Source organism: Ailuropoda melanoleuca, chromosome 12 (genome assembly GCF_002007445.2).
Source record: "Ailuropoda melanoleuca isolate Jingjing chromosome 12, ASM200744v2, whole genome shotgun sequence".
NCBI lineage: Eukaryota > Metazoa > Chordata > Mammalia > Carnivora > Ursidae > Ailuropoda > Ailuropoda melanoleuca.
The window spans coordinates 28,468,401-28,485,694 of NC_048229.1; the positions used below are offsets into that span (position 1 = coordinate 28,468,401).

The 17,294-nt window shown below is 40.1% G+C and overlaps 1 protein-coding gene and 1 non-coding gene across 5 annotated transcripts in view; one reads left to right on the forward strand and one right to left on the reverse strand.

Annotated features, from left to right (window-relative positions):
- The window catches only part of LOC117795018 (zinc finger protein 568-like), a 49,007-nt gene that overhangs the window by 28,355 nt on the left and 3,358 nt on the right, over window positions 1–17,294 (reverse strand). For all 4 annotated transcript variants that reach the window (XM_034639177.1, XM_034639176.1, XM_019808284.2 and 1 more), the window contains exons 2-3: window positions 10,036–10,162; window positions 9,456–9,551 (exon numbers count right to left, since the gene is read on the reverse strand). In XM_034639177.1, the coding sequence (XP_034495068.1) occupies window positions 9,456–9,551; window positions 10,036–10,162 (223 nt within the window). The remainder of the gene's footprint in view (window positions 1–9,455; window positions 9,552–10,035; window positions 10,163–17,294) is intronic.
- Window positions 14,814–14,917, forward strand: LOC117795378. Its single transcript, XR_004619345.1, has one exon. It is a non-coding gene; the product is annotated as a U6 spliceosomal RNA (small nuclear RNA).

Genomic DNA, 17,294 nt, shown 5'->3' on the forward strand with positions numbered 1-17,294 from the left:
ATCAGACAACACCATCAGGAACTGTCTTGGACTCTGGAGTTACTACAGGCTTCTTCCAGTTCCCTCCCCACATTTCAAAAGAGTTCTCTAGGTGTGCTTTTAATACATCAATAGGTCTTATCTTTCTCTCTCTAGGGAGTATCGATCATCCTGTTTTACCAATGTTCACATCCCTCTTGGTGCTAAATGTCTGAAATAGTCCTGTGGCCCACTGGCCTTGCATCCCTCTAATCTCAATTAAGAGGTCAATGACGGTACTCAAGGCACAGCACAAGTAAAAAAATTGTCTGAACCAGCTTCTCCCTCTCCCTCTGCTGCTCCCCCTGCTTGTGCTCTTGCTCTTGTGCGCTCTCTCTCAAATAAATAAAATCTTAAAAAAAAATAATGTTTAATAAAAAAAAGTAAAACAAGTAGAATTTTCCTTTCTATATTTAGAGTCAGTTGTGTAACCTGGAAACAGATGCCCTCTTTCCACATGCAGAATTCATACAATTCTTCTTGCTATACTTATTTTCTCTTACCTCTTCTATTAGGATATTTTTCTTCTATTTAATCTAGTATCTATTATACACCCAGCACTCTCGTGGGCATACGTTCAATTCATTTAAACATCAATAGAATCCCTCCACCTATGCCATGGGCCACATTCCTTTATTAGTATCCATGGTGGAGTGCTTTGGAATTACTGGGCTAAGTCAACATACAGCCATTCAAACTAAAACAGGTATAGGTAAGCTTTGTGGGGATTTTCTCCGAGGGGCACGTGTGGGGGAGGGTCTAGAGTGCCAGGCAACATGGTTGCGACAAGGGCAGTTGGGGGTTTCATACTGGAAAGTTACGTTAACTTCTAACTTGCATGGTGTTGTCTAGGAAATGCACTAGCAAGCAGGGCTGGTGTCAGTTCAAGTCCCCTGCAAACCCACTGACTACACAAAATAGATGCCAAGTAGCACCATCATGGAATAGTTCACTTAAACCATCAACAATACCCTATATAATCTGTAATATACCCATCATAATATCCCAGGAGTTACCGAAGGAGAAAAGCATACAATAGATAAGCTGTGGGAAAAATAATCACACATTAAGGTTTTAGGCCATCAAATAGCCAAAACAATCTTAAAATCAAAACTGGAGGTATCACAATTCAGATTTCAAGTTATATTACAAAGTGGTTAGTAACTAAAACACTATGGTACTGGCATGAAAAGAGACACACAGATCACTGGAATAGAATAGAAAACCCAGAATAAACCCACAATTATATGGTCAAATAATCTTTGACAAAGGAGAAATTTATATACAATGGGAAAAAGAGTCTCTTCAACAAATGGTAGTGGGATAAATTGACAGCTACAAGCAAAAGAATAAAAGTGAACCACTTTCTTTCACCATCCACAAAAATAAACTCAAAATGGATTAAAGACCTAAATGTGAGAACTGAAACTAAAAAAATCCTAGAAGAGAGCACAGGCAGTAATGTCTCTGACATCACCCATAGCAACAATTTTCTAGATAGTTCTGAGGCAAGCATATGAAAAGCAAAAATAAAACTACTGTGACTACATCAAAACAAAAGCCTTCTGCACAGAGAAGAGAACAATCAACAAACCTAAAAGGCAACCTAGGGAATGGGAGAAGGTATTTGCAAATGACATATCTGATAAAATATCAGTATCTAAAATAAAGAACTGAGGGGCACCTGGGTGGCTCAGTCAGTTAAGCATCTGCCAGGTCATGATCTCAGGGTCTTGGGATCAAGCCCCACATTGGGCTCTCCAGTCAGTGGGAAGTGCTTCTCCCTCTCACTCTCCCTGTTTTTTTTTTTCTCTCTCTCTCTCTCAAATAAATAAAATCTTAAAAAATAATACTAAAATAAAGAACTGATACAACTCAACACCAAAAAAAAAAACCCCTAAATAATCCAATTAAAAATGGCCAGAAGACATTAACAGGCATTTCTCCAAAGAAGACATCCAGATGGGCAACAGACACATGAAAAGATACTCAACATCACTGATCATCCGGGCAATTAAATCAAAACTACAATGAGCTATGATGTCACACCTGTAAGAATGGCTATATTCTGGCAAGGATTTGGGGAAAGGGAACCCTCTTGCACTGTTGGCAATGCAAACTGTGGCAGCCACTCTGGAAAACAGTATGGAGGTTCCTCAAAAGGTTAAAAATAGAACTACCCTATGATCCATCAATCGCGCTACTGGGTATTTAGCCAAAACATACAAAAACACTAATTTTCAAAGGGATACATGCACTCCGATGTTTGTTGCAACATTATTTACAGTGGCCAAATTATGGAAGCAGCCCAAGTTCCCATCCATAGATGAATGGATAAAGGAGATATTTATATATTCAATCATAAAAAGGAATGAAATCTCACCATTTGTAATAACATGAATGGAGCTAGAGAGTATAATGCCAAGCAAAATAGATCAGTTAGAGAAAGACAAATACTATATGATTTCACCCATATGTGGAATTTAAGAAACAAAATGAACAAGCAAAGGGAGAAAAGAGAGACATAAACCAAGAAACAAGACTCTTAATTATAGAAAACCATGATGATTACCAGAGGGGAGGTGGGTAGAGGGATGGGTCAAATAAGTGATAGGAATTAAGGAGTACACTAACCATGATGAAAAAAAATTAAGGGAAAAAATCAAGTTAAAGGACTGAAATAAATGGATTACTAGTTATGTTATACCTTTAGATCTCCCTACGACACTTTTTGGAATAAATATTCTATGCATTGCAGCTTTAACAAGTCCTGGGTGCCATGCAAAGACATATCTAAAAGATATCAAGTAACACAAAAGTAAAATCATTCCACTCACTACACTCAGATGAATACACTTAAAAGCTCTAATATACAAAATTAAAATCAATCAAGCCTGTTAGCAAGATGGCTGACTAGGGAGTATCAGGACTTCATTGCTCCATGGACACATAAACATACCTAGGGGATTCTGACCACATAGCCTTTATGGAACATAAGCCAATCTAGAGGTCAAAGAAACCCATCAAAGATGAAATCAAGAACAGCCTTATTGAACAGGGTAGGAAAACGTGTTACATTTGCCCATACTTGTTTTGCCTCCCCAGCATACCATGGCATGATTGTGAAAAACACTCAATTTCTCCTTTATTCTTTTGAGGAAAGAAAGAATACTGGAATCTGTGTCCAACGCTGACGCTTTTTGTGCAGCTGTCTGAGCTTATTTCATTTTGCATGGCGCAGAACACTAAGCAGAACGGTGGAATACAAGGGATGCACATTGGTGGTCAAGAGAAAAAAAAGGTGAGAGCTATGTTAACAACAAGGAAGACTATAGTACTGGAGACAGACATCAGGGAGAGAAAGATATTGTGTGCTCCTGAACAGAAAATTTTTGTTACTGGGAAATTACACACATGCACAGAGAATATACATTCTCAAATGAGTTTGACGAAATCAGAATTTCCGGCACAGCTGGTTGTTACTGGTGTTCTCCTGAACAAAACAGAAACACAAAGACTGAAAGAGGTAGCTGTGTTTAAATTCCCAAATCTCAACAAAAGGTCACAAAGCATACAAAGAGACAGAAATACATGTCCATTCAAAGGAACAAAATACATCCCCAGGAATTGGTTCTAAGTAATATAGAGTTATATTAGCTGATACACAATTTAAAATAATCATCTTTACGATGCCCAGTGATTTAAAAGAGTAAACAAATAAACGAAATCAGAAAACTATGCATGAACAAAATGAAAGTATCAATCAGACAGAAAGTATAAGGACCAAAAAGAAAATGAAAGCTGAAGAGTACCATTACTAAATTTCAAATTTCAACAGAAGAATCAAAAATGACTTGATCAAGCAAAAGAGAACACTAGAACATTTGAAGACCATTCATTTAAAATTAATTAATTATAAGGAGAAAAAAAATGTGGATGTGGGACAAATGCTGAGGCATTCGGGGGGACTCAAACACCATCATCAATATACACAACAAGGGGACCCAATTAGATGAGGAAAAAGAAAAGAGGACAGAGAGCTCATTGGAAGAATAGTTTCAACTTCCCTCAGTTGAGGAAAGAAACAGACCTACAACAAGAACCTCAATAAATTCCAAGTATAATAAATCATCCACACAGGTACACATTATGATCAAAATATCAAGACCACAAACAAAATGACAATCTGGAAAGCAACGAGAATGAAACAACTCGTCACGAATAGGAGAGCTTCTACCGAATTACTGATGGATTTCTCAGCAGTAACCTTGTATGAAAAATGGAGTGGATGATAAAATAGTCCTGTAAAAAGAAAAGCTAGCAACCAAGAATACCGTATCAATCAAACTGTAGAACAAATGAAATTATACCAAATAAACTCACTAGAATTTCATCATCATAGATTTTTTTTAAAAAGATTTTATTTATTTGTCAGACAGAGAGAGAGAGCTCAAGCACAGGAAGGGGCAGAGGGAGAGGGAGAAACAGGCTCCCCATGAGCAAGAAGCCCAATGCAGGACTTGAGTCGACGGCAGAGGCTTAACTGACTAAGCCACCCAGGTGTCCCATCACTAGATATTTGCAAAAAAGGCTAAGAGTATACTTCAACTTGAAAAAGGATTCTAGACAACAAAAAATATATATGAAAATACAACACACTTCAATACAGCAAATACATACACAAATACAGAATTCTGTGATAACGTCATGCTCAAATTACTCTCATACATCAAGGAATCAGAAAATAAGCCATTTAACCCCAATAGTAACAGCAGAAAGGAAATTTTAACATAGAGCAGACATCACCAAACTAGAGTATCACTAAAATAGGAAAATATCAACAAAAGGCGTTTCTGAAAAAATTGATATCCCTGAACTTGATCAAGAATAAAAGAGAGGGGCGCCTGGGTGGCACAGCGGTTAAGCGTCTGCCTTCGGCTCAGGGCGTGATCCCAGCGTTGTGGGATCGAGCCCCACATCAGGCTCCTCTGCTATGAGCCTGCTTCTTCCTCTCCCACTCCCCCTGCTTGTGTTCCCTCTCTCGCTGGCTGTCTCTATCTCTGTCGAATAAATAAATAAAATCTTTAAAAAAGAAAAAAAAAAGAATAAAAGAGAAAAAAGTCAAAATCAGAATTTAAAGGAGACAACTGTAACTGATGCCAAGAAATAAAAATATCTATAAGAGATGATGATGAACAATTACATGTCTACAAACAGATACCCCAAAAAGTACAGATTTCTACAAAAATACAACCAATCTGGACCGTAGCATGACAAAATTATAATAATTACAATAGATCTACTCAGTAGATTGAAAGAGCAATCCAAAAACTCACAACTAGGGCGCCTGGGTGGCTCAGTCAGTTAAACATCTGCCTTCAGCTCAGGTCAGGCACCTGGAGTTCCGGGATGGAGCCCCGCACCGGGCTCTCTGCTCAGCGGGGAGTCTGCTTCTCCCTCTATCCCTCACCCCGCTCATGCTCGCTTGCTTGCTCTCTCACCCTCAAATAAATAAAATCTTAGGGGAAAAAAAAAACCTCACAACAAAGAAAATTCATGGGCCAGATGAATTCACTGGATAATTCAAGCAAACATTTGTTGAGGAATTATCAAAACATTTTCTATGACACCAAAATTACCTATTAAAGCCAAAGGAAGACAATACAAGTAACTAAGAATACAAACTACTACCCATGATACATATTCATGCAAAATTTACAATAAAACAAAATCAAAAGCACATTTTGACATTCTATAATATGACTAAGTGGTATTCCTCCTCTAATTCAAAGCTACTTCAACATATGAAAAAGAATAAATTTAGGACTCCACACTAACAGAATAAAGGTCAAAAATCACATAATATGAATTGATGCAGAACAACAGAAAACACTCAAGAAAGGAGGGATAGAAGGGTACCACCTCAACATAATTAGGGCCACATATGAAAAGTCTAAAGTTAACATCTGCAATAGGGAAGACTGAAAGCTTCTCCTCTATAATCAGGAACAAGGCAATGAAGTGACTTCACTTCCATTCAATTTAGCACTGCATGTTCTAGTTAGAACAATGAGACAAGGAAAATAAATAAATGAATAAAAATCATGGAAATTGGAAACAAAAAATAGAATCATCTGTGTTTCTATTATTTATATTCTATCTATTCTAACATCACAAAGACAAAATGCTTAAGATTTAACATAATGACAGGTCAAATCTAGTAGGATGAAAACTATAAAATACTGTGGAGGAATTGAAAGAAGAAATAAATGGAAACATATCCATGTTCTTGGAATGGTATACTTAATATTATACTTAATAATATTATTGAGTCAATACTACTCAAAGTGATCTACAGATTTTTTTTAAGGTTTTATTTCTTTATTTGAGAGAGAGAGAGAGGACGAACAGGGTGGAGGGGTAGAGGGAGAAGCAGACTCCCCGCTGGGCAGGGAGCCCCATGTGGGACTCGATACCAGAAACCTGTGATCAATACCTGAGCCAAAGGCAGACGCTTAACTGACTGAGCCACTCAAGAGACCCTAATCTACAGATTTAATGCAATGTCTATCAAAGTCCCCATGACAATTTTGGCAGAAAGATCAAAACCCATCTTAACATTCATATGGAGGTCACAGGACCACACACACCTAAAAAACATCTGGAAAATGAAGAGTACTTTGGTGGTATCACACTTCCTGATTTTAAGGCAAATTACAAAGTCATACTTATCAAAATAATGGAGTACAGACAGAGTAATGGAACAGAATAAATAGCCCACATATAAAAGCTCATGTCAAGTGAACTTCACAAGGGTGCCTATTGCACACAGCAGGTAAAGGACAGCATCTTAAAACAAGTGTTGAGAAAACTGGATGCCCACATGGCAAGAATAAAGTTGGACACTTACCTAAAACCATATATACAAATACTACCTCAAAATGGATTGACAGACATAAAACATATACATATAAAACTCCTATAAGAAAACAGAAATAGTTGGTTAAGCGTCTGCCTTCAGCTCAGGTCGGGATCCCGGGGTCATGGGATTAAGTCCTAAATCAGGCTCTTTGCTTAGCGGGGGAGGGAGGAAGGGGGCTGCTTCTCTCCCTCCCTCTGCTGCTTCCCCTGCTTGTGCTCTCTCGCTCTGTGTCAAATAAATAAATAAAATCTTAAAAAAAAAAAAAAAAAGAAAAAGAAAAAACAAAAAAACCTATGTGACATTTGATTTCACAACTATTTCTTGGATATGATACCCAAAGTACAGGCAACAAAATTAAAAACAAACCAATGGGATTACAACAACCTTAAATACTACCGCGTATTTAAAAAGCAATGGAGTGAGTCAATGTGCCTGGGTGGCTCTGTTTGTTAGGCATTTAACTCTTGGTTTCAGCTCAGGTCATGATCTCCCAGCCCTGGGATTGAGTCCCACATGGGGCTCTATGCTCAACAAGGAGTCGGCTTCAAATTTTCTCTCCCTCTCCCCTCCCTTCTGCCCTTTCCCCCCTGCTCACGTGCCCATGCTCTCTTAAATAAATAAGTAAATAAATAAATAAATTTCATTAAAAAAGAACAATGAAGTGAACAGTAAACTACAGATGGGAGAAAATCTTTGCAAAGCATATATGTGAAAAGGAATAAATGTCCTGAATTAATAAAAAGGTTACACAACACAACATTAATACAACAACCTAATTAATAAACGGGTGGAAAGGGATGCCTGGGTGGCTCAGTCAGTTAAGTGTCTGCCTTCAGCTCAGGTCATGATCCCGGGCCCTGGGATCGAGTCCCTAGTCAGACTCCCTGCTCAGAGGGGGGCCGGCTTTTCCTTCTCCCTCTGCCTGCCGTTCCCCTTGCTTGTGCTCGCTGACAATTAAAATCTTGAATGAATGAATGAATGAATGAATGAATGAATGAATGAATGAATGAATAGGCAGAGGACTGAACAGACATTAATCCAAAAAAAATATAAGCAACTGAACAGCAATCATATGAAAGATGCTCGAAATCACTAATGACTAGTGAAATACAAATTAAAACCACAATGAGCTATCACAGGATAACGGCTATGAAATAAAGCAAAAGTAAAGTGTTAGCAAGAGTGTGGAGAAACTGGAACCCTTAAATACTGCTGGATGAAATATAAAATAGTGGAACTGCTATGAAAAACACTATGCAGTTTCCTGAAAACATTACAAATAAAATTATCTTATGATCCAGCCAACCACCGTCCACGTTCATACACCAAAGAATTCCAAGACAGATCTGAAATTGATATTTGCACATCCACGTCCATTGCAGCACAGAAACCAGTAATAGGCAGAATCCACACAAATGGCCACGCACAGATGAATGGATAAATAAAATGTAGCATATACATATCACGGAACACTTCTCAGTTTTCCAAGAGGAACAGATTTTGTGGCCTGACAGAACTTAGATGAGCCTCGGGGACAGTATGTTAAATGAAATAAAGGAGTCACAAAGACAGATACAATAGGATTCCACTTTCGTGAGTAATCTAAGACCATCAAATTCTAATTTCACATGGATCCAATCAGAAAATGAGAATATTCAGGACAGTCTCAGCAATTTTTGTACAAAACAAGACAATTATAGAATGACATTAAGTTATACAGAAATAAGGTAACAATTGAGACTGTATTACATGGTGGGCAATGTTCTAACGTCCTCTATAGCACTCATTTAAGAATTCTGAGGTTGGGGTGCCTGGCTGGCCCAGTCAGTGGAGCGCGCAACTCTTGATCTCAAGGCTGTAAATTTGAGCTCCATGTTCAGCGTAGAGATTACTTAAAATGAATTTCAAATGATAGTGCATAACAAAAAAAGACTTTGAAGTAAAATAGGGAATTACATTTTCTCATTTTAGGGAGGTGCTTAGGGCTATGATGAAATTACGGAGTCTGAATTTTGTGGGGTCATGTTTGAAACTAGGTTTGAAAACAATAAAGCAGACAACACATCACTTCTGTCCCCAGTGTTTCTGGGATTTCTGCCCCAAATCTCATTATCTGCACCACTCTTCTCATGTACTTCCAACAAATAAAACTTAAAAGATGGCTTAATATAGAGCTTCTCTGTGCACAGATTTTCCCAGATACCCAGAAGCAGTAAAAAGTAAACAGATCACTGAGGCCCTCACAGTCCAAGGGAAGGATTTTTGTTTTTTGGTTTTTTCTGTTATGCACAGACGATGTGATGGAGATCACTGGAGCTGAAGGAGAATTCTTAGAGGATAGAAGACCGCAATAGTGTTGGACAGATGGCCCTCTGTGAGATGAAGAGAAATTAACTTAGGCTTCTCACAATCATTTCTGTAGAAGAAGAGCTCCCCAAATCATATTTTCAGGTCCTGCTTCTTCCTGGACCTTTGGGCCTCACCTCCATCATCTGTTTCATTCATTCCCACCTACCTGGGTGGATGTACACTGTCTCTTTTCTCCTCACATCCCAGAGCTCCCTCTTTTGCTCCAAAAAGATGACCAGGTCTGGGTTTGACACAATGAGACCTATTTATTAGAAAAAAAGGAAAAAGAGTATTGCTGGAGATTCTTTCAATCCACAATTGTGCTCAGTAGAGAAGACAGGACATTGTAGAATTCTAGAAAATGATTTCCCAAAAGCTGTTGCCCAGAAGCCCCTTTAGGACATGTTTCCAATGTTTACATCCTGACCTCCACTTCCAAGTACTACTAATACAATAATAAAGAGTAGAAATAGGGAATTTAAGATGTGAGCATTATCATTTTATGCCACTCAGTGTTTAGAACTGCCAGTAATCTACAGAAGTGATGATGTTCCCTTCAGGAAGGGGAAAATAAAGCTGAAAAGGACACATCATGAAGATTTTCTCTACATCTACAAACCCCTACTTATTTCCCTGTCTGGATCTGAATTCCACACATTCACAGGGGAATCTTCCAAGAGAAAGTCTTCACAGGAAGAACGAAACCCCAAGTGTGGCTTGGGAAATCTGGAAGGAGTCAGCCTCACCCAAGAACAGGAGGTGTCCGTAGTTCTCCAGCATCACGTCCCTGTACAGTTCCCGCTGCATGTGGCTCAGGCATCGCCACTCCTCCTGGGAGAATTCTATGGCCACGTCCCCGAATGTCAGCAGTCCCTGCAAGACACACCACGGTCACCAAGTGGCCATTGACAGAGTTCATAACGGTCCCTAAGATCAAGAGGGAGTTAGCGTCACCAGCTAGACCCCAAGACCTAACCTTCACTGCTCATCTGCTTGTACCATCCGACACTTGGCCCACATTTTACTTAACCTCTTGCTTCCACCTTATCTTTTACTTCAGGGAAAAGACTCCAAGGGCAAAGTCTCCTATGATGGAAACAAAAACTACCCCACAAGTAGCAACAACTGCCACCACAAAGAGCTCGTGCTGGTCCCTACCACCCAGCCCAGTTTGAGCTTAACCCCCGACTCACACCAACACAGATGGACCATGGAGTGACCCACAGAGTGACTGACATTTTTACTTCATTACAAAACTAAAATCTCTGCTCACACCTCGTTTACATAATATAAAAAGTATGTAAGGAACTATTTACTTGCGGCACACGAGCGACTTATGCCTTACATCTACATATAACGACAAGGCTCCCATTTCTAAATATTCATCCTAACTCTAGATAAATGGAACCCATTCACCCTTGCTTGGGGGAGTCAAGGCTTTGGAAGTTATTCCCTGTGATCTGCTTATTTGATACAAAGCTTCCTTTCTGTGACAACCCCACCTGAGGTAGTTTCTGAGACTCAGCAAGGAGTGAACGCATATTCATTCAGTTATATTAGAACTGGTTCTGGCTTAAGTGAGTTTCTTGCTTTATGCAGTAAGATGATTTTTAGCACGGTAATATGCTCGAATGTATTCTCTAGTTCCGAGTTAGGAGGATGGCAAATGATCCACAAAACCATTATAAATACTGTGTATTTCTCCAAGATAAACTGTAAAATGAGGGCATAAACACAGGCATACACACCGAGTACTGTGTTTATATCATACAGCATAAATTGTGTCTATCTCTTAGAGGGAAAATTTGGGTGGGTTACAAATGTACATATCAAACTCTAAAGTGAATTAGAATTTCACAACAGTGCCCTGGAGATCTTGTTAAAATGCAGATTCTGTTCAGGAGTTCTGGGGTGGGATCCTGGTCCTCATTTCTAACAAGGCAGTAGCCTATGGGCCAAGGGATACATTTTATTTATTAAGATTTTATTTATTTGACAGAGATAGAGACAGCCAGCGAGAGAGGGAACACAAGCAGGGGGAGTGGGAGAGGAAGAAGCAGGCTCACAGCAGAGGAGCCTGATGTGGTGCTCGATCCCATAACGCCCGGATCACGCCCTGAGCCAAAGGCAGACAAGGGATACATTTTAAATAACAAAGAGGTAGAACCCAAGGGCAAGAATTCTTGGAGAACTTGGAACTGAACGGGTTTTATAGCAGTTACAGGTTTCACTAGCATAGCAAGAACGGCAAAAATATTTTTGAGGATTTCTAGTTACTAGATAGCATTCTAACAATTTTTCATAAATTAATGCAAAATAGTAATAATCTAAGAGAGCAAACATATTATTCTTCTACTTTTATGCAAATATTTTGTCAAACATCCAGTACATGGAAGGGATCAGGTTAGTAACCTAACCTAGAGCTGATCTCAAATGACACAAAGGACAATGTACAGAGAAGACTCTAAAAAAGCAGTGTTCATAGCAGATGTCAAACCTGAGAATAGTGATGGAAACAAGAAGAGATCCACATAAAATCGGTCTCCCTTTTACATTTTATGCACACATCCATACGTTTAAAAAGTAATTATATGATTTCAGGGTCCTGAGTTCGAGCCCCACGTTGGGTGGGGAAGTGGTCATGGAAATTTAAATTAAGGAACATTTTCAATGACATAAAATTTATGTATCTATTTTGTGGAAGATGATGCTTCTTTTATTCACACTATAAAGACAAATGCACAGAATATTTAAAAAAATATAGCCAGTTTCTGAGTCTAGTATTTCACTGACAGTTTTTGTTTCAATCATTTGTGCTACGTTTTGTTTCAGAATTTTAAGACACTTGAACATGTTAATTATGTGATCCTTGTTTTCTTTTTTCTGAAAATACAAAGAGAAGAGTACGTCTGGGATGTGGGCAGAGTAAAATGGAAATTTACAGGCTCAGAACCACCGTTCCCAGAAGTCAGTAAGTTATCTCCAGTGCACAAAAGCGAGAGCCTTCATTATCCAGTGGAACTCATAGAAGAAAGGAATTTCCACTTTAATTGTGAAGACTTCTGCACATCTTTCAGTAAATCCATCTCACATCCACATGAATGATAAAAAAGGAAAACAGTAACAGCACAGAGGAGCAATCTGGCAGAGAGTGCCAAACCAAGTAAAAAAAATTAACACCAGCTGTAGGAAAGCAAAGTGATATCAGCGCCTGAGACACACAGGACACGTTATCACTGCTGTGTTGTTGTGGCCCCCAAAAGGAAATCAGATTAATCTAATTACTGGCAAACAGTGGATTTATGCAAATTTTAAGCCACATATAGCTCCCATGTCCTGCAAGGTCTAGCATATTTTAAATAGAGCATCTTTCTTTCACATTCTAAATAGCAAGACTGTTTCTTTTCCAAAACTTTCTGAGTTACTCTGGGTCTACTATCCAAACATTCTGCTTATCTGTGCATTTAATTAATCCTGATCTACAGAGCTCACAAAGCATCCAGACAGAACCTAAATGTGAAATATTCTCCTTGATTGATATCCCAGGATCTGACTTCATCCACAGGAGGAATGCCTTCCCCTGTGGATCTGTCACAAAGGGAATATTTTCAATGGTTGCAAGACATTAATTCAAAGTAATGACTGCTGTCACCCTACTGGAAGCCAGGTTGGAGAGAAGGGAGAGAAGCCTGTGAAATATAGGAGAGAAGTGTTCTAAAGACCGAACCTTGAGTATTATTTTTTAAAAGGTTTTGAAATAGGTGAAGGGGCACCTGGCTCAGTCGGTGCAGCATGCGATTCTTGATCTTGGGGCTGTGAGTTCAAGCCCGACATTGGGTATAGAGAGTACTTAAAAATAAAATCTTAAAAAAGTAGGTGAAAACACTCATGAGGCAGAAACATCAGAACTAGAGGACTCAACATTTGCGATTTCTTAAATGCACGTAAATTCAGGAGAAAAAGATGACACGGCCTGTGACGCCCGACACAAGCCTTACCTCAGAACTGGCCATTTCTCCTTTTTTCCTCGCCTGGTCCTTTAGCTTTCTTTCTCACAAAATATTTGTGGAGAAATCACAGCTGCATCAGGAAAATATGCCTTTAAAGTCACCAACAGAACTTCTTCACCTGCAAACTGCTAGCCAGCCCCCTAGCAGTTTAGAAAGGCCCAACTTCCTAGTCCTTTGGGTCAGGAGCTATTCAGGAACTATGAGCTCCTACTTGGAGATCGATCCCTGACTTTTTTTTCTGTTTTGGGGGCCTTCCCTCCCACAGACGCCCACAAATTCAGCTACAGCACAGGAACCGTGTACTGCTTGGATGTGACCCTCCCAGACTCATGTAGCAGAGACCATGTTACCTCTCCTTGAGCCTGCTCTCAGCTCTCATAAAAATAACCTGAAGCCCTCGTGCTTAACCCTGGACTTACTGAGAATCACCTGGAGCCCTTCATTGACACAACACTGCTGTTTTCACCCAAACCAATTGACAGAATCAGAGGTGGGTGGGGAGGAGGGCACCAGCGATGATCTGATCCGTCCTGAAACTCCACACATGACCCAGATTTAGATCCAAACCTTCTCCACTGAGAAGAGTTTCTGGAGATTGACACACAGAGGGAGACACCCTTACAAATGGGAGCTTTCCTTTATAAATGCTAATGTCTCTTCCAAAAGGAAACTTTTACCAGGTTTCAGAGCTTTTCCTTTGCTCTTTCTTTAAAATAACCAGCCTAAAATAATTCTTATGCCAAAGAGACCTATTTTGGGATGACAAATTCTGCTCCCCTTCCAGTAGGTAAATGTTTACTTTCATAAGTAACTGCCATACAATTTTCCAAAGTACATGTACTTTTCACCCTCCCATCAGCAATATATGAGAATTCTTAATCCCTCAACATTTTCAAGAAAATTTAGTGTTATCTTTTTTCTTTATTTTAGCCATTCTAGAAAATATTAACTGGTTTCTCACTGTAAAATATGAAGTGGTCTTGCTATATTTGTCCTGGTGACTGGATGAATGTGTAGGAAAAGCAGCTTTTTTGTTGTTGTTGTTGTTCTATGCATCAAGATTCTTTGGCTGGTCTAAAAATCAAACTAACATAAGACAGATTCATAGGACAAAAACAAATTTAATTTCTCATTACAGGAATCCCGAAGATATGAGGCTCAAAGACAGGTGACTGATGCTTATATGCCATTCTGACCTAGGAGAAGGGGGTACGGATTTACATTTTCAAAAAGGGGGAAGTACATTCACAGGAAAATGGAAAGAACAAATGTTTGGAAAACAAATGTTTGCCACACCAGGCAGGTAACTCTGATACAAAAAATTATCTCGGTATTAGCTGTCTTCCTGGTAGAAGTCCCCCCATCGAATTTCTTCTTGGTATATATATATATATCAGCCTCAGAAAAGAAAATCCTTCTACTTGCAGCAACAGAAAAAACATGTATTAATCGATTGTTTATGTCACTGGTAAGACTTCCAGTCAATAGTAGCCTGTTAAGAGTTAAATTTTGGGGCGCTTGCTTCCACAGCACATATGCTGGAATTGGAGACATGCATAGATTAGCATGGCCCCTGTGCAAGGAGGACACGCAAATTTGTAAAGCATTACGTATCAAAAAAAAAAAAAAAAGTTAACTTTCTGGGGACTCAAAAGTGATAATTGATTTTCAGCTGCACAGTGGGGTTGGTGCCCCAAAGCCCCACATTGTTTAAGGGTCAACTTTATCTTATTCTTAACAAGGTTAACAAATACAAGTACTGCTACTACTAATAAAAACTTTTCTTTGTGGATGGTTTTCAGGCACCACATCAGTACTCACAAAACCACACAGAAATGAAGCCACAGTCCCCTGTAAACCACCCCTTCCTTACAGTGACCCAACAATCTTGAATTCAACCACTTAACCATTTGCTCTAGACAAAATCTCTGGTTGGTAGGGACCATGGATGGCTCTTCACCTGTTTTTCTAATGACCATATTAAATAGAAACCATCACTTTCTCTATCAGTTTGCACACTCTAAGCCTCCTCACAGTACAAGGAACCTGGCTCCCATTTGGGTGCCATGAAGGAGATTCCTTCTATGGGGAAAGAAGATGACCCTGAATGACACTCCAGTTCCTCTGAGATGGAAGCAAATTCAAGTCTATTGTCATCTTGGCCCCAGTCCGCACAGGAGATTCCCCCGAATCCTAAGTCCCTGGTGCTGGAGAGAGTGTCCTCAGTAAGACGGACCGGATGCCCCCAAAGTGATACAAAGAAGACTCAGGCTGGGTTGGTGGCATCTGCTAGGTTGAGAGCACCCTCGGACACAGGTGTGATTTTACCTGTCTCTAAGCAGTACTCTTATGTACAATGTCTCTACTCCAGTAACACAGTTTACACAGAGGTCTAATTGTGGTCATGGCTCTGGATATTTTCTGAGTCCTGACCACCTTTGGCTAGGGATCTTCTCCCTTCTTGACATGGCTCAAGGCAGGGCATGTGTCCCTGAAAAGTGCTGCTTTTGACGCCTATGCTTGTTGGCTCTGAACTGACCATCAGGAGCACCTCAGACAGCTGCACCAGGTCATTGAAGGAAACCTGGACAACACTGGGGTCCCACTCCAGTGAGGGCCTTTGGCTTTATGTTTTTGTTCCAATCTCTCAAGCTCAAGAAAATATTATCTCCCCTGAATTATCCACACATCCTCAGACAAAAAAATCTCACCTTCTCTCATGAATCTTAAGTGGAAAACAGGCTCTGCACGCAGATCCTAGGTGAGCTCGTACCTCTGTCTTTGTGGTCATCACGATAGGAGGGAACCTGGAGGGGAGATGATGCTCTAGGGCATCTTGTCCATCCCCAAGCAGTGGACTCCAAATTTGGAGGTGCAGTGCGAGGTCTCTGCAGGGGCAGGGGAGCAGCAGCAGGCACCCTCTGCGCATGTGTGGACATTTGGGCAACAGATGGAGGCAGTTCAGCTTCTCAGACCAATCTGGTACACATGCTTGTCTCCTTGGGATTCCCAGGCCCTACTGTACATTAGAAGGAGCTGGAACTGCTGATTGCCATGCTGGGATATTGTCTCCATGGGAATCTGGTCTAACTTTGCTCTAGCAGAGACAGTAGGACTCATATACACGAGACATTAAGATTTTGGGGCATCCAAGCTCTGTGCTGCACAACTGTGGGTTAGAGCTGAAAGCCTGAGACGGTATTGGGGGGAGATAATCTGTGAAATGACCTTCCAGAGGGGATTTGATGGACACCTTGGGTGTTTATGTGGGGACTGGTAATTCTGGCCAGTGTTGGGGGACAGAATTAAAAGCAAAATCTTCTCCCAAACAGAAAACCTCCAGACAAATGTAGAAGAGAAAGAAAAAACTTTTTTTTTTTGAGATATTCTTTATTTATTTATTTGAGAGAGAGAATTCGCATACACAGTGAGAGGGAGAAGCAGGTCCCCCACCGAGCAGGGAGCCCAGTCCAGGGCTTGATCCCAGGACCCCAAGACCATGATCTGAGCCGAAGGCAGACCCAACCCACTATACCAGCCAGGTGCCCCCAAAAAACATTTTTATTACAGAATAACCACTAAACCAGATTGTGGTGCCAGTTACAAGCAATTTACCAAGTGATAAAGACCAAAAGAAATCTCACCCTTTCATGTGGCCAAGCAGATACAACTTACTATATTCATGTGCTCAAGATAAATAACAGTTAGGCCTCAAGTAAGAGGATTTGACAGCATTTGATATTTGGGGTGACCATCCGTGTGTTAACTGGCTTTACTCCAAGTTGAAGTAAACTCACATCCTTAGGACCAGAAGTATTTTTGCACCATGGAACTTGCTCCTGCTGGAGTTAGGCTCCTACCTTCATGCAGAAACTGAGGGGTGGGCATGCTATCCCCCTTGATGATCACATGTCAAAGAGCTAGATCCCATGCAGTTGAGAAAGACATTCCTAGAGGGCACCTGGGTGGCTCAGTAGGTTAAGTGACTGCCTTTG